Genomic DNA, 18,099 nt, shown 5'->3' on the forward strand with positions numbered 1-18,099 from the left:
TTCCAAAAGACAGGAAGATGGATGGGAAATCCACAATGGAGCCATCAGAGATAGTCCCTAAAGGGTTAAAAGTATTAGCTGGGACATCTCTGCTTCTTATTTGTCCTCAGCCACAAATGGTCCTCGCAAGCTGTGCTCTCTCTCTCTCATCCTCAAGGATACCAATTCGAAATATGGGGATGATAACCTGGCCTACCTTACAGGGCCGTTGTAAGCACTGCCAAAATAGCGTAAGCAAAAGCTGTTTTGGCAAGTCAAATTGTCAAATAACAGGTGGTGGTGGAGGAACAGGGATGGTTGTGGATTCTTCTTGGGCCGTTTTCTGTAGATTCTCCCATATTGATAATAGTCACCACCATCATCATATATATAAACATTGAGGTCTAAACACTCATGCAAGGCATATTGCATGTATGCAATTTACATTCTTGTAAATTGGGTATGTAAATGAGAGCTACTGGGAAGCCTCAGAAACCCCGGGGCTGCCGGGATAGCTCAGTTGGTAGAACATTTCCATTTCCTCGGTCCACTATATCTGAAGGAGCATCTCCACCCCCATCATTCTGCCCGGACACTGAGGTCCAGCGCCAAGGGCCTTCAGGCGGTTCCCTCACTCCGAGAAGCCAAGTTACAGGGAACCAGGCAGAGGGCCTTCTCGGTAGTGGCACCCGCCCTCCCACCAGATGTCAAAGAGAACAACAACTACCAGACTTTTAGAAGACATCTGAAGGCAGCCCTGTTTAGGGAAGCTTTTAATGTTTGATGCATTACTTTATTTTAATATTTTGTTGGAAGCCGCCCAGAGTGGCTGGGGAAGCCCAGGCAGATGGGCGGGGTGTAAATAATAATTTTTTATTATTATTATTGACATGAGACTTGTGGGTTCCATCCCCACGTTGGGCAAAAGATTCCTGGACTAGATGACCCTTGTGGTCCCTTCCAACACTTCAGTTCTATGATCTGTGATCTCGGTAGTAGCAATAATAGCAGCAGCATCAGCAGCAATCTCACCATTCCAGTAGTTACAGATTGAGAAATCCTGGCCCAACTGCGTGTAGCATAAACGGTACAGGTTGGATTTCATGTGCTCCGGGAAGAGCCACTTCAAGTACTTGGTGTCTGAAATGACAAAAGGAATCAAAGGAGAGTGAGCAGAGGCTTTTGTTTCCCCATCTGCAGTTCTTACCGTATTTTTCGCTCTATAAGACGCACCAGACCACAAGACACACCTAGTTTTTGAAGGAGGAAAACAAGAAAAAAAATATTCTGAATCTCAGAAGCCAGAACAGCAAGAGGGATTGCTGTGCAATGAAAGCAGCAACCCCTCTTGCTGTTCTGGCTTCTGGGATAGCTGCGCAGCCTGCATTCTCTCCATAAGACCCACACACATTTCCCCTTACTTTTTAGGAGGGAAAAAGTGAGTCTTATAGAGCAAAAAATACGGTATTTATTTCATTTATTTCATCCATGCTTACCATGAGACACACCTAAGCGAATTTACAAGATAATGAAGGAACAGTTACATATACAGTGGTACCTCGGGTTACATACGCTTCAGGTTACAGCCTCCACTCACCCAGAAATAGTGCTTCAGGTTAAGAACTTTGCTTCAGGATGAGAACAGAAATCGTGCTCCGGCAGCGCAGCGGCAGCAGGAGGCCCCATTAGCTAAAGTGGTGCTTCAGGTTAAAAACAGTTTCAGGTTAAGAACGGACCTCCGGAACAAATTAAGTACTTAACCCAAGGTACCACTGTACAGTGGACGCTCGGGTTGCGAACGTGATCCTTGCGGGAGGCACATTCGCAACCCACAGTGTTTGCAACCCGCAGCGCCGTGTCTGCGCACACATGGGTTGCGATTCGGTGCTTCTGCGCATGTGTGACCGCCGAAACCCAGAAGTAACCCTTTCCATAGAATCATAGAATCATAGAATAGAATCATAGAGTTGGAAGAGACCACAAGGGCCATCGAGTCCAACCCCCTGCCAAGCAGGAAACACCATCAGAGCACTCCTGACATATGGTTGTCAAGCCTCTGCTTAAAGACCTCCAAAGAAGGAGACTCCACCACACTCCTTGGCAGCAAATTCCACTGTCGAACAGCTCTTACTGTCAGGAAGTTCGTCCTAATCTTTAGGTGGAATCTTCTTTCTTGTAGTTTGGATCCATTGCTCCGTGTCCGCTTCTCTGGAGCAGCAGAAAACAACCTTTCTCCCTCTTCTATGTGACATCCTTTTATATATTTGAACATGGCTATCATATCACCCCTTAACCTCCTCTTCTCCAGGCTAAACATGCCCAGCTCCCTTAGCCGTTCCTCATAAGGCATCGTTTCCAGGCCTTTGACCATTTGGGTTGCCCTCCTCTGGACACGTTCCAGTTTGTCAGTGTCCTTCTTGAACTGTGGTGCCCAGAACTGGACACAGTACTCCAGGTGAGGTCTGACCAGAGCATTTCCGGTACTTCCGGGTTTTGGCGCGTCCATAACTAAAAAAAACGCAACCTGAAGGGTCTGTAACCCGAGGTATGACTGTATGTAAAAACAACAACAGTGAAAAAAAGGCATATGTAAAATCTTTTTTTTTAAATATACTTTTATATAGAGAGGGGTGAGAGAGAAAAGGATCAAGCAGCACTCAAGCTTGCTCTTGTTGTTGAGTCGGAATCTACCTTCTTGTAACTTGGAAGCCATGGGTTCGAGTCCTATTCTCCACAGCAGGAGAAAACATGCTTGTTCCCTCTTCCATGTTGACAACCTTTGAGATTATTTGAAGATGGCTCTCCTATCTCTGCTCTGTCTCCTGTTTCCCAGGCTAAACATACCCAGCTCCTTCGACCGTTCCTCATAAGGCATGGTTTCCATGCCCTTGATCATCTTAGTCGCCCACCTCTGCGCACGTTCCAGCTTGTCAACGCCCTTCCTAAATTGTGGTGCCCTGAATTGGGACACAGTATTCCAGGCGTGGAATCACTGGCTTGCCCTTGCCCCACGACTTACCTCCATATTGCCCCATCTGTGGGGAAGAGAGAGAGATGAAGGTGTCCACGTTGTGGTCGGGCGTCGTGGAGAGGAGAGCGCGGCAGATGAGTCCTCCTGGAAGACAGAGGAAGGGGGGTCATATTTTAGAGGAAGAAGAACCCTAGTCCCACATCATGTCAACCTTGTTTGACATCGCTCCATTTTTTCAAAAAAAAAAAAATTATTACAGGAAACACACACACAAACCCCAAACTGGTGGTCACTGCTCAGTCTTGTGGGGTCTCTTTACAGGTGAGAAGGAAGATCTTATGAAGACCCTAAAATATAATGTACTGTATTTTTCCGTGTATAAGACAAGCTTGTTTTACAGTGGTACCTCGGTTAAGTACTTAATTCGTTCTGGAGGTCCGTACTTAACCTGAAACTGTTCTTAACCTGAAGTACCACTTTAGCTAATGGGGCCTCCCGCTGCCGCCGCGCGATTTCTATTCTCATTCTGAAGCAAAGTTCATAACCCGAGGTACTATTTCTGGGTTAGCGGAGTCTGTAACCTGAAGCGTATGTAACCTGAAAAATACGGTATTTCCCAGAGTAATCAGAAAATGATAATCTCTGCACAACACTGAGAAAAACCCAGGACAATGGATTTAACACCAGCAGCGGGATGGAGCAATGGTCCAATTCTGTATAAGGCAGGTCCCTGTGTTCCTGTGACCAGACAATGGGCCACTGGCTAGACCCAGAAAGAGCATCTGAAGCCCTCGGCTCACACATACCTTGGGAGTAGCAGATGAGATGGACTCCATCGACAGCATTCTGCATGATGGGGTAAATGGCTTGCCGGAAACCTTCCACTTGCATCCAAAGAGGCTTCAGGCTCTCGGTGTGGTCAAACAAATCAATGACTGTGACGTTGGTACCCGGGTGGGTCTGCAAGGAAGTAGCGGGAACAGAGAGAGGGAGGGAGGGAGGGAGAAGAAATTCAAAAAGGGCTGAAAGCTCAACCTCTCTTGTAGCACCCAAGGCTTAAGGTGGGCTGCTGCTGCCCCACCGAAAATACGGTTCTTAAGTTTTCATGGCTAGCACTCGCAGCTCACATCATGCCAAGGCTATCTCCACACATGCATAGGAACTACTGTTCTGCTAAGTCATGGCTCCCCCCACCCCCCCGGCTGCAAAGAATTCTGGGAGCTGTAGTTTGTTTCGGGAGCAGAAAGTTGTTGTTGTTGTTTACTCATTTAGTTGTGTCTGACTCTTCGTCGCCCCGTGGACCAGAGCACGCCAGGCACTCCTGTCTTCCACTGCCTCCCGCAGTTTGGTCAGACTCATGCTGGTAGCTTCAAAAACACTGTCCAACCATCTCATCCTCTGTCGTCCCCTTCTCCTTGTGCCCTCAATCTTTCCCAACATCAGGGTCTTTTCCAGGGAGTCTTCTCTTCTCATGAGGTGGCCAAAGTATTGGAGCCTCAGCTTCAGGATCTGTCCTTCCCGTGAGCACTCAGGGCTGATTTCCTTCAGAATGGATCGGTTTGATCTTCTTGCAGTCCATGGGACTCTCAAGAGTCTCCTCCAGCACCAGAATTCAAAAGCATCAATTCTTCGGCGATCAGTCTTCTTTATGGTTCAGCTCTCGTTAGTAGACTCCTTTCCCCCCCAAACAGAACTATAGTTCCCAGAGCAGTTCAGCAATCTATCCCCTCTCCCAGGGAACTCTGGGAATAGGAAACAATTCAGGAACGGAAATGAACAAATAAATTAAGAGTAGGATTAGGCAGTGGCGTAGCGTGGGGGGTGCAGGGGGGGCCGGCCGCACCGGGCGCAACATCTGGGGGTTAGGGTTAGGGGGCGCAGATCCACAGGTTAGGGGGCGCAAATCCATGGGTTAGGGGGCGCAAATTACTTGCGTTGCCCCGGGTGCTGACAACCCACGCTACGCCACTGGGATTAGGTAGAAAAAAGCACAGGCAGCGTGAGTTTGTCTGCCCGTGCTATGATGCCCAATCCTCTTGCCTAGTTTAATCGTGCCTTATATCGCTGGCAGAACCCTCACATTTTATAGGGAATTGGCAGCCGCAAAGCAGAGTTCTGCTACCATTACTGCCTAGCTGTGCCCCAAGACTCCACAAGGCAGTGCCCACATGTGGCATTGTGCAACAGCCGCTGCAAAGTCCAAAGTTATCAATGCATGCTTAAGGACTAGAAACCTGTGCATTAAAGCGGTGGTTTAGCATGGGTTGCCAGTGCCCGGGGCTGCACGTAGGGGGTGGGAGGGAAATGGATGTAGCAAGCATGCATGTAATAGTATCCACGTAACTCAGGAGATCACAGCTGCAGAGATAAGAAATGAAAGAGTCGTTCCATTGTTCCATTGTCTGGAGAAGTCGCTTCCTGGTTCGCATGTGGACGCTGGTTTCAATGGAGCCCAGCGACGGAAACGTGCAGCTGCATTGAGGCAGCACTGGGTGTTGAAATTTTGCACCCATAACAATTTTGCAAGGGACGCGGGTGGCGCTGTGGGTTAAACCACAGAGCCTAGGGCTTGCTGATCAGAAGATTGGCGGTTCAAATCCCCATGACGGGGTGAGCTTCCGTTGCTCGGTCCCTGCTCCTGCCCACCTAGCAGTTTGAAGGCACATCAAGTGCAAGTAGATAAATAGGTACCGCTCCGGCGGGAAGGTAAACAGCGTTTCCGTTCGCTGCTCTGGTTCGCCAGAAGCAGCTTAGTCATGCTGGCCACATGACCCGGAAGCTGTGTGCCGGCTCCCTCGGCCAATAAAGCGAGATGAGTGCCACAACCTCAGAGTTGGCCACAAGTGGACCTAATGGTCAGGGGTGCCTTACCTAACAATCCGAGGCAACTGCCTCTAAGCTATGCCACTACATTAAAAAAAACAAGCAAACATTCGGGAAACTACATCCCATTCTGCATTTCCACGGTGTAATGCCACATACAGAGTGAGTGAGTCTTGCAAATGCTTTATCTGACTGGTGACCAGGGGCCAGTTAAGAACTCTCCTAGCCTTGTGGTTCTATTTCTGCAAACGAATTTGAGACAAGCAAGCACTCAGGAGTTGCCAGAACTCCATGCTTCCTCTTTCACTACCCAGGTAACTTGCCATTCCAGCCTAACCAGTGAATCCCAGTGCAGACATCAGCCTGCCATACAGGGATCTTTGCAACGGCTCCACCTGTGATGGCTCTGAGTCACACAGGGCCTGGCAAAGTAAACAACAACCCACCCCTGCCTCTTATTAGGAGAGATGTTTACACAATTATCCCTCCCGTATTAACACTGAGAAAAAGAGAGGTGGGGTGAAATCAGGGAAGAGGGCGAAGCATAAAGCCAGTTGGGTGTAGCCGCTATCTCAAGGGTGGGGAATCTTTGGCCCTCCAGATGTTATTGTACTGCAACATCTGGAGGGCTAAATGTTCCCTAACCCGGGTGAGCATGACAGGCTAGGATAGGGGAGGACCCAGTGTGGTGTAGTGGTTAAGAGCGGTAGACTTGTAATCTGGTGAACCGGGTTCGCGTCTCCGCTCCTCCACCTGCAGCTGCTGGGTGACCTTGGGCCAGTCACACTTCTCTGAAGTCTCTCAGCCCCACTCACCTCACAGAGTGTTTGTTGTGGGGGAGGAAGGAAAAGGAGAATGTTAGCCGCTTTGAGACTCCTTAGGGTAGCGATAAAGCGGGATATCAAATCCAAACTCCTCCTCCTCCTGTTTTGCCTTAAAACTTAACGGTGTGACCTTGAGCTAGTCGTTCTCTCTGTCTCAGCATGGAATACCTCATAGGGTTGTTGTTCTGAGGCATGGAATCACATTTGTTGTTGTTTAGTCATTTAGTCGTGTCCAACTCTTCGTGACCCCATGGACCAGAGCATGCCAGGCACTCCTGTCTTCTACTGCCTCCCGCAGTTTGGTCAAACTCATGCTGGTAGATTCGAGAACATTGTCCAACCATCTCGTCCTCTGTCATCCCCTTCTCCTTGTGCCCTCCATCTTTCCCAACATCAGGGTCTTTTCCAGGGAGTCTTCTCTTCTCAAGAGCTGGCCAAAGTATTGGAGCCTCAGCTTCACGATCTGTCCTTCCAGTGAGCACACAGGGCTGATTTCCTTCAGAATGGAGAGGTTTGATCTTCTTGCAGTCCATGGGACTCTCAAGAGTCTTCTCCAGCACCAGAATTCAAAAGCATCAATTCTTCAGCGATCAGCCTTCTTTATGGTGATGTCTCTGCTTTTTCAGATGCTGCCTAGGTTTGTCATTGCTTTTTCCCCAAGAAGGCGTCTTTTAATTTCGTGACCGCTGTCACCATCTGCATTGATCATGGAGCCCAAGAAAGTAAAATCTCCACCCCAAAGATCCTTGGGGCAAAGGATAGTACTCTCCCAGAAGTACTGTGTCTAGTTCTGGGCCCTACAGTTTCAGGTGTGCAGAGAAGGGTGACCAAGACGATCAAGGGCATGGAAACCATGCCTTATGAGGAACGGTCGAAGGAGCTGGGTATGTTTAGCTTGGTAAAGATGAGACAGATATGATATGATATGAGATATGATAGCCATCTTCAAATATCTTAAGGGCTGCCTCATGGAAGATGGAGCAAGCTTGTTTTCTCCTGCTCTGGAGGGTGGAACCCGAACCAATAGCTCCAAGTGAAAAGAAAGGAGATTCCAATTCAACATCAGGAAGAACTTCTGGTGGTAAGAGACATTCAACAGTGGAGCAGATTCCCCCAAGAGAATCTGCTTCTTCAGAGGTTTTTCAGCAGAAGTTGCATGGATACTTGTCATGGATGTTTTAGCAATGATTCCTGCATTGCAGCCGGGGTTGGACTGGATGACCCTCAGGCCCCTTGCCTCCCTATAATTCTATGATAAAAGCCTAAACAAGATACCGTATTTTTCGCCCTATAGGACGCACCGTCCCATAAAGCGCACCTAGTTTTTTTGAGGGGGAAATAAAGGAAAAAAAATTATTTTCCCCCCCCCCAAGGCGCGGGGCTGGGGCTGGGGAGGCCCGAGCTTCCCCCGACCCCAGCCCCCAAACAGGCAGCTCTCCGCAAGCCATGGGAGCCCAGCGCTGGCTCCCGCTGCTTGCGGAGAGGTCCGCGAAGCCTGGACGCGCTGAGCTCAGCGCACGCAGGCTTCAGCATGCAGGCGGCTCTCCGCAAGCAGGGGGAGCGCTCCCGCTGCTTGCGGAGAGGTCCGCGAAGCCTGCATTCACCCCATAGGACGCACACACATTTCCCCATCATTTTTGGAGGGGGAAAAGTGCGTCCTATAGGGCGAAAAATACAGTATAAATAAATAAAATAAAGATCTGGGACTGAGCAAGGAAGAAGGGTGGCACCAGGGACTGGAAACTCCTGTTCCTTTCCTCCCTTCCTCTTGTGAAATTACACAGGTCTTCCGCAAAAAATAAATAAAATAAAAACCCCTTGTTTGTCTGCCCTGCAGCAGATGAGTGGCATATATGGTATGCATCAGAGTCACAAGAGGTTTGATGCATCCTGCATGTACGCTTCGCTTAAACAACTGAGGATTCGTGTTGGGTTGAAATAACGACAGACAGGTAGCGAGTGTCATCTGGGAGCCATCCTCTCAAGCTTCTTTTATTGATTATTACAACATTGCCACATATGTGCTTATTGCTGATTGGTTAACAACAAGTACAAAGCAAAGGTTGCATTAATCACCAATAGATTAAAGACTGGGAAAGGGAACGCAGAACTAGACAGGCATGAAAACCTCCTAATTAAATTATAACCAATGATTAATATAGTAAGACTTAAAACAATTACTAATGATTGATATAGGAAGCTTAAAAGAGCATAACAAGCACGTTCCGTAGATGTGATCAACTATGCATATAGGAACAGGTCAAAGGACAATGTTTTCCTGAACTCAGTGTGAACTGAACATTCTAAAGTGGTGAGTGAATGTTTTAGTATTAGGATGGTTTGTGCAGCATTATGTACAGAAGCAAAGCTTAGGAGCAAGACTTCCCATCAGGCCACAGTCATGTGCAAGACTCATAGCATCCCATCAGATTCGTTTGCCAAATCCCAAACTGAGAGCCCTTTTGAGAAATCAAAGATCCAACGAAAGCATCCAGCTTCGTGACAGGCCCATTAGTTTTAGTGATATGGGTGTCCGGCGATTCCGTGCGCTGCTCTGGTTCACCAGAAGCAGCTTAGTCATGCTGGCCACATGACCCGGAAGCTGTCTGCGGACAAATGGCGGCTCCCAGATGAGTGCTGCAACCCCAGCGTCGTCCACGACTGGACCCAATGTTCAGGGGTACCTTTACCTTTTAAGATACATGAACTATTCTATTCCCACTTCCCACATTCATGCCAGGAATTCTGGTCCTCAGCCTCACCTCATTGATGAACACCAACAGCTGCCGGAAGTCGGAAGGGCTGTCAAACAGGCCATGGACCACGATGATGGGTTTGTAAGAGGCGGTGAGTGTGAACAGGAGGAAAAGGAACAGGATACATAATGGAGCAAGTAGCCCAATATAGCCTTGGTGCTGCCGCATGATCCCACCAGCTAGACAAGAGAGAAAGAGAGAGATGAGGGTTAGGGCTAATGGGACCTCCCTGTGCAATTTCTCCTTCTTCTGCCTAACCTTCCTTGTCTCCTTACTTGATCCTCCGTTGTGGAACCCAGACTGACCTCCAGGACCCCTCACGTTCTCCTCCTCCCTTTGCAGCCAAGAGGAGGATTTCTGCCAAGATGATTTTCACAGAATCCAACCTTCGTCCTGGGATGCCCCGCGGAGGACCTTAAGGTCCACAAATGGCAACACTTTGGAGGTCCCGAGCCGCAAGGTGGTTAGTCTGGTCTCAACTAGGGCCTTTTCAGTACTGGCCCCAACTCAGTGGAACGCTCTGTCGCAAGAGACTAGGGCCCTGCGGGACTTGACATCTTTCTGCAGGGCCTGCAAGACAGAGCTGTTCCACCAGGCCTTTGGTTTGGACCCAGTTTGACCCTTATGTTTCCCTCCCCTTATGGTTCTGATTTATGGGCTACTACTAAAAAAAGGCTGCATTTTAAATTGTATTTTAACCCATATTTTAATTTACTTTTTAATTTCTTTTTTTCCCTTTCCTATTATGTTTTATTGTAATTTTATTGGTGTTAGTTGCCCTGAGCCCGGTTCTGGCCGGGGATGGCGGGGTATAAATAAAAAAATATTATTATTATTATTAAGAACCAGGAATACAGTGGTACCTCGGGTTAAGTACTTAATTCGTTCCCGAGGTCTGTTCTTAACCTGAAACTGTTTTTAACCTGAAGCACCACTTTAGCTAATGGGGCCTCCTGCTGCCACTGCGCAGCTGGAGCACGATTTCTGTTCTCACCCTGAAGCAAAGTTCTTAACCTGAAGCACTATTTCTGGGTTAGCGGAGTCTGTAACCTTAAGCGTATGCAACCTGAAGCGTATGTAACCTGAGGTACCACTGTACTGGTTTGCAACAAACTGCAATCGGTTGCTTAACAAGCCCAACTTTAAACCAGGGTTTATGAAGCCAGGTTGTTCAAACTGACTAGTGGTTTAGTAAACCTGGTTTGCCCGTAAAGCTAAGGCTTAGTAGTAGTAAACTGTGGCTTAGCATTACGTACTAACACAGCCTAAAGCACTAAACTGTGGTTCAGCACGGCATATGAACACCGCCTGTATATTCTATGAGTCTACGACCTGTTCAACCCACACACCTCTCTCTGCTGGGTCATGACCCAGAAACCACGCCAATGCCTTTATAAAAGTTCTGCAACCTGTCACCTCCCATTTGCCACACACGGCCTTGTGAACCCTGGCAAATATCACCCTAAAGTTATTATTATCTTGTTTGTAAAGTGCTTTCAATTATTCGCATGTCATCATATTGTAAAATAGGCAATATTATTTCCATTCTGCAATCCAGCCAGATGGGTGGGGTATTACTATTATCAACAACAACAAGGAGTTGAAAGAGACAGCAGTTTACTGAAAACCACCCAGTGGCTTGATGGACAGAGATGTTATTTCATCACTGCTTTCATGTGATTGCAGTTTAAGTATTTCTATTGTAAAAATGTTCCAGGATCATTTACTTTAATGGAATAAGCATTTCCAGGGAAGGTATCAAAACTGTATCTTACCCAAAGCACACACACTGAAATCAACAAACATGACTAAGTTAGGTCCATTCATTTAAGTAGGTCTACCTTGAGTGAGAGGGACACGGGTGGCGCTGTGCTCTAAACCACAGAGCCTAGGACTTGCCGATCAGAAGGTCAGCAGTTCAAATCCCCGCGATGGGGTGAGCTCCCATTGCTCGGTCCCAGCTCCTGCCAACCTAGCAGTTCGAAAGCACGTCAAAGTAGATAAATAGGTACGGCTCCGGTGAGAAGGTAAACGGCGTTTCCGTGCACTGCTCTGGTTGTCCAGAAGCGGCTTAGTCATGCTGGCCACATGACCGGGAAGCTGTATGCCAGCTCCCTTGGCCAATAAAGCGAGATGAGCGCCGCAACCCCAGAGTCAGTCACGACTGGACCTAATGATCAGGGGTGCCTTTACCTCTTTACCTTTACCTTGGCTGAAACTTAATTTAATAGCAAATCTGTGCTTGGGCTGCACCACTGAAGCCTGCCAGCGAGGGAATCGAGGGAGCAAATGCTCCTATGTACAGAAACAATTATGCTTACAATGAAATCTAGGTGCCAGAGGGAAGGGTTCTGGCCTGCCCTCTTCCTGGCATGCTAGAACTCTGCGTGCAGGGACTTCATGTTTTGTAGTCATTAACTGCAGTCATGAGATATTTCCCCTGTCCGTGCAAACTGAAATGGTACTGCCCAGACACAGGTTTAGCACTTCAGCGTGAATCAGAGCAGCCTACACTGACTGGCAGCAACTCTCCAGGGCTCCTGGCAGAGGACATTCCCAGCCCTTCCTGGTGCTGATGCCAGGAACTGAACCCGGGACTTTCTGCAAATTAAAGCGCCAGCCCTTCCCAGTTTCACAAGGTATTATTGCTCTTATTGAACGAAAAACGACACGAAGCGTATCCTCGTTAACACATCACCTAATTATCTTGTATTAGTATTTGTCTGCTGCCCTTCCCCTTATGTCGCTGGGAGGTGCACCAAAATCAAACAAACAAGGGTACATGACACCAGTCAAGCTTGCAAAAATTTATCATTTGCCCGATAATAAGTGTTGGAAATGTAAAGAAAATGAAGGTACATTCTTTCACCTTTGGTGGACGTGCCCAAGGATTAAGGCCTTCTGGGAGATGATCTATAATGAATTGAAAAAGGTATTTAAATATACCTTCTTGAAGAAACCAGAGGCCTTTCTCCTGGGCATGGTCGGCCAATTGGTGCCAAAGAAGGATAGAACATTCTTTATGTACGCTACAACAGCAGCAAGAATACTCATCGCAAAGTATTGGAAGACACAAGATCTACCCACCTTGGAAGAATGGCAGATAGACTATATGGAACTGGCGGAAATGTCTGGCAGAATCCGAGACCAGGGAGAAGAGTTGGTGGAAGAAGATTGGAAGAAATTTAAAGACTATTTGCAGAAACATTGTAAACTTAATGAATGTTAAAATGATGTTGGATTGAAATGAAACGGCTCTAGCAACAAGGTTAAAAAGAATATGTAAAAATGGATTGATAATCAGATGAAAATACGAAGTTATAATATGTTAAGACATAGAATTAAGATAAAAACAAAGAGGGAAAGGATTTGCTGAATTAACCATGTGAACTGGAATACAAAAAAGGGAGGTGTGAGGAGGTAAGGGAACAAGTAAATGAAATATAAGACATGAAAAGATTGATCTGTTTTTAATTGTTTTTTTATTCTTCATGTATTTTGTATTTTTCCTTTGTATTTTTGTACCTTTTTTATTTTTTTATTCTGTAACTTTTTTCTGTCTGTAAAACTTCAATAAATATCATTTTCAAAAAAAAAAATCAAACAAACAAGAAGTTCATAAAAGCTATTTCAACTCAGGGGACAGCATACTTAAAACAACATGCCAACGGAAGGAAACTGATTTTTTTCCCAAACCATTCTACCCCCTCCCAAAATTCTCCTTCATGGGACTCTCCTTCCTTGGAGGTTTTTTAAACACAAGGTTGGATGGCCATCTGTCAGGGATGCTTGAATTGAGATTCCTGCATTTCAGGGGGTTGGACTAGATGACCATTGGGCCCCCCTAAAAATAAATAAATAATAATAATAGTAACAACAACAACAACAACAACAACAACAATTTATTATTCTTTATGCCCCACCAATCTGGCTGGGTTTTCCCCAGCCACTCTGGGTGGCTTCCAACAGAATATTAAAATACAATAGCCTATAAAACATTAAAAGCTTCCCTAAACAGGGCTGCCTTAAGATGTCTTCTAAAAGTCTGGTAATTGTTTTTCTCTTTGACATCTGATGGGAGGGCGTTCCACAGGGCAGGTGCCGCCACCGAGAAGGCCCTCTGCCTGGTTCCCTGTAAAGTGGCTTCTCACAAGAAGTGAACCACCAGAAGGCCCACGGCACTGGACCTCAGTGTCCAGGCAGAACGACAGGGGTGGAGATGCTCCTTCAGATATACTGGGCCGAGGCCGTTTAGGGCTTTAAAGGTCAGCGCCAACACTTTGAAATGTGTTCGGAAACGTAATGGGAACCAGTGTTGCTCTTTCAAGACTGGTGTTATATGGTCTCGGTGGCCGCTCCCAGTCACCAGTCTAGTTGCTACATTCTTGATTAGTTGTAGTTTCCGGGTCACCTTCAAAGGTAGCCCCACGTAGAGCGCATTGCAGTAGTCCAAGCGAGAGATAACTAGAGCATGCACCACTCTGGCGAGACAGTCCGCGGGCAGGTAGGGTCTCAGCCTGCGTACCAGATGGAGCTGATAAACAACTCTAGAATTCCAACTCTACAATTTTATTATTCTATGAAAAGCTGGGCAGAAGACAGATGTCTTTGCCTGTCATCTAAAAGATTGGAGGGAGGTGGCCAGGTGCATCTCATTGGGTATTCAGGGCCACCACTGAAAAGGCCCTTCATCCTGACCCCCACCCCACCTGGTCCACACTGGCATTTTCACCAATCAGCACTGCAAAAAAGGGTCCTATACAATGAAGAAGAAGAAGAAGAAGAAGAAGAAGAAGAAGAAGAAGAAGAAGAAGAAGAAGAAGAAGAAGAAGAAGAAGAAGAAGAAGAGGAGGAGGAGGAGGAGGAGGAGGAGGAGGAGGAGGAGGAGTTTGGATATGATATCCCGCCTTTCACTCCTCTTCAGGAGTCTCAAAGCGGCTAACATTCTCCTTTCCCTTCCTCCCCCACAACAAACACTGTGAGGTGAGTGGGGCTGAGAGACTTCAGAGAAGTGTGACTGGCCCAAGGTCACCCAGCAGCTGCAGGTGGAGGAGCAGGGAAGCGAACCCGGTTCCCCAGATTACGAGACTACTGCTCTTAACCACTACACCACACTGGCTCTCAATGAAGCATCCTTCTAGAAGCCAGATCATTGGATCAATCAGCTCTGCTTTCACTGTGGAGTCTTTCAACCCTGCAATTCCCACGTGTTTGAGGCCCAGGAGTAGTCTGCAATTTGCCCCATAATTATAATTTTAAAAACCTAATTGTTGTCCTCTTCCCTCACGAACCAGGCAACTGCAGGAAGGCAAGTAGAGATCCTAAGATGCATTACATTTGCATATACATTTCTCTCATGCCGGTGCCCTTCCCATTTGGAAGGCAAATAAGGTCAAAGTTTGCACGATCAGCCAGCAGTTTCGTCACAGAGATGCAAATTTGTTATGGATGTACAGTAGGTTCAGACAGTCAAGCAGTTGTATAATTTCACACCAGTAAGGACGGCACAACAGTCTCGCATACCCATTACATACACATGAATTTAAAATTGCTGTTTTAATCTGTTGCGCCCTCTTTGTCTCTTGTCATCTGCTTAACTAGCTCTTCCCACGGTTTAAAATTTGGCACAGAACTCCACCGCTCCATAAGTAACATACGGTGTGATCCACACTAAAAAGGAAACTACAGTGGTGCCCCGCAAGACGAATGCCTCGCAAGACGAAAAACCCGCAAGACGAAAGGGTTTTTCGGTTTTTGCGACGCTTCGCTAGACGATTTTCCCTATGGGCTTGCATCGCAAGACGAAAGCCCATAGGGAAATCTTGGGGACCTTTTTTTAAATGCTGGCGGTGGGGAACAAAGCCTTCCCCCCCCCGGACTTCAGAAGAGGTCCAGGAAGGCCGGCGGGGGCGAAAGGCTTTGCTCCCCACCGCCAGCATTTTAAAAGCGGTCCGGGATAGCAGGGAAGCGCTTCCCGCTATCCCGGACGGCTTTTGAAGGCAGGCGGGGGGAGCAAAGACTTTTGCCCCCCGCCCGCCTTGGGAAGAGGTCCTGGACCTCTTCCGAAGGCGGGTGGGGGGCAAAAGTCTTTGCTCCCCCCTGCCTGCCTTTCCGGGAGAGGAGTGCTTACACCAGGGGTCAGCAACCTTTTTCAGCAGGGGGCCGGTCCACCGTCCCTCAGACCACGTGGTGGGCCGGACTATATTTTGGAGAAGAAGAAAAAAGAACGAATTCCTATGCCCCACAAATAACCCAGAAATGCATTTTAAATAAAAGCACACATTCTACTCATGTAAAAACACCAGGCAGGCCCCACAAATAACCCAGAGATGCATTTTAAATAAAAGGACACATTCTACTCATGTAAAAACACGCTGATTCCCAGACCGTCCGCGGGCCAAATTGAGAAGATGATTGGGCCGCATTCGGCCCCCGGACCTTAGGTTTCCTACCGCTGGCTTACACCAACAGAAAAAGCACAATAAGGTGGGTTCAATTATTTGTCCCTCCCCCATTTTATCCTTACAACAATCCTGCGAGGTAGGTTCAGTGGAAAGAGGGGGAAGGGGAGAGTTATACTGGCTTGGGGTTATGCAGTTTGACAGCCAAGTGGGAAATTCGAGTTCAGGCTCCCCGCAGTCTGAGGAGCTCCTAGCCACACTGAGGTACCCAAACAGAGAAAGCTGGGCTCATCTCCCCATTCAGACATGATGCTCACTGGATAGTCCCTGAGCCCACCAGCTTCTTAGAGACTAAGCCATGCCACGTGTAAGGTTGTCTCAAGAATAAAGGGGGCGCCAAGAGAGAGAGCTGTTTGCTGTCCTAGAGATAGTGTGGTGCAGTGGTTAGAGTGCACCACACTAGGACCTGGCAGACTGGGGTTCAAATTCCGACTCGTCCATCAAGCTCTCAGTCCACCCTACCTCACAGAGTTGTTTTGGAAATTAATCAAGGCATGAGAAGAACCATTTACGCCACCTTGAGCTGCTTGGAGGAAAGGAAGGGATATTGATATAATAATAATTAAAGATAATCAGTCAAAAAACAAGCACAACTGCTAGATAAGTGCAAGACTTAAAAGCTGGAGCCCGGCAGTCAGAACTGGACCTGTTTTGAAGATAATAATAATAAATAATAATAATAATATCTTTATTGTCATTGCCCCCTCTCGGGGGCAACGAAATTACTTGGCTGCTCCATCCACCCAGGTAGGGCACTCCACACAAAATCAAAACAACTATAAAAACACTAATTAAAACAATACAGTATAATACAGCAAGGAAGATTAGATGACTTTCAAAGTCCAGGCTTCCCATTCAGGGCTGAGATCGCTCAGGAGAAGAAGCTGTTCTTAGGACGGCTCATTCTTGTCTTCATCGTCCTGTATCTCCGTCCCGACGGCAGGAGCTCAAAGAGACAGTGACCAGGATGCGATGGATCTTTTACTATGTCCAGTGCCTTCCTCTGGCACCTTGTGGCATAAATCTGCTCTAAGGTGGAGAGTGGGCAGCCAACAGTGCTCTCTGCTGCCTTAACAACTCTGCACAACCCCATCCTGTCCTGGGTAGTACAGCTTCCGTACCACACACATAAGCCATAAGTGAGCACGCTCTCGATGGCACAGTGATAGAAGGCAAGCAGCAGTTTCTGCGGAAGATGGTTTTTCCTTAGAATTCTCAAAAAGTACAGTCTCTGCTGCGCCTTCTTCACAAGCCCCCTTGTGTTGACACTCCAGGACAGATCCTCTTGTAATTCAATGCCCAAAAATCTGAACGTTGTTACCCTCTCCACACAGACCCCATTAATCAAAAGTGGCTGGACATTGCTCTAATAATAATAATAATAATAACAATAATAATTTATTATCTATACCCCGCCCATCTGGCTGGGTTTCCCCAGCCACTCTGGGCGGCTCCCAACAGAATATTAAAAACACAACAAAATATCTAACATTAAAAACTTCCCTAAACAGGGCTGCCTTCAGATTATCTTCTAAAAGTCAGACAGTTGTTTATTTCCTTGACATCTGGTGGGAAGGCGTTCCACATGGTGGGTGCCACTACCGAGAAGGCCCTCTGCCTGTAACTTCGTAGTGAGGGAACTGCCAGAAGGCCCTCGGGGCTGAACAATGGGGGTGGAGATGCTCCTTCAGGTGTACTGGGCAGAGGCCGTAAATAATAATTCACCCAAGCGTGTGCAGAATCCCTCACCACTGAGTCATGGCGCAAAACATTTGGCACTTCACCTGAACACCTTTCGCAACAAAGGCTGCAGTTTCTCAGCCAAAAGCAGAGGGGACCTCCACCCCAAGCAAGTCTGCCAACCATCAGAGGTAATGGGAGTTGTAGTCCGACAACATCTGAAAGTCCACATCTGCCCCTGTTTTGCCTGCAAACCCTGGATTTCCAGCACCTCCCCTATTAGCTGACGAAGGCCTGGCAAGCAGCCACAGGAAGCACCTGAGCATCTCTTAGGAAAGGCGGCAGGTAGCTTCAGAGATGCAGGTGCTCCACTGGGGTTTCAAGGAGTGGGTTGCCTTGCTTCCAAGGAGGAAGGTGCCCCAGATCCTGGGCTTTAGTTATCCCTGAGCCCTTACCTGGCCGAAGGCTGTGTGGATGACACACTCCTGAATCGGGAACTGCTTGCTCAGAGAGGCATCGCCCCAGTGGCCGGTCCTTCTGGCCACCTTCCCAGTTTCTGGGGATTATGAAGATGCCTCCTGGTCCAGCCTCCTCCTTTCAGCCAG

General features: G+C 47.5%; 1 protein-coding gene across 1 annotated transcript in view; it reads right to left on the reverse strand.

Annotated features, from left to right (window-relative positions):
- The window catches only part of PPT2 (palmitoyl-protein thioesterase 2), a 53,249-nt gene that overhangs the window by 13,578 nt on the left and 21,572 nt on the right, over nt 1-18,099 (reverse strand). The window contains exons 2-5 of the mRNA XM_081903456.1: nt 9,360-9,532; nt 3,757-3,910; nt 2,999-3,094; nt 1,012-1,119 (exon numbers count right to left, since the gene is read on the reverse strand). Of these exons, the coding sequence (XP_081759582.1) occupies nt 1,012-1,119; nt 2,999-3,094; nt 3,757-3,910; nt 9,360-9,521 (520 nt within the window). The 5' untranslated portion in view covers nt 9,522-9,532. The remainder of the gene's footprint in view (nt 1-1,011; nt 1,120-2,998; nt 3,095-3,756; nt 3,911-9,359; nt 9,533-18,099) is intronic.

Source organism: Podarcis melisellensis (genome assembly GCF_964234715.1).
Source record: "Podarcis melisellensis genome assembly, chromosome: 2".
Taxonomy (NCBI): Eukaryota; Metazoa; Chordata; class Lepidosauria; order Squamata; family Lacertidae; genus Podarcis; species Podarcis melisellensis.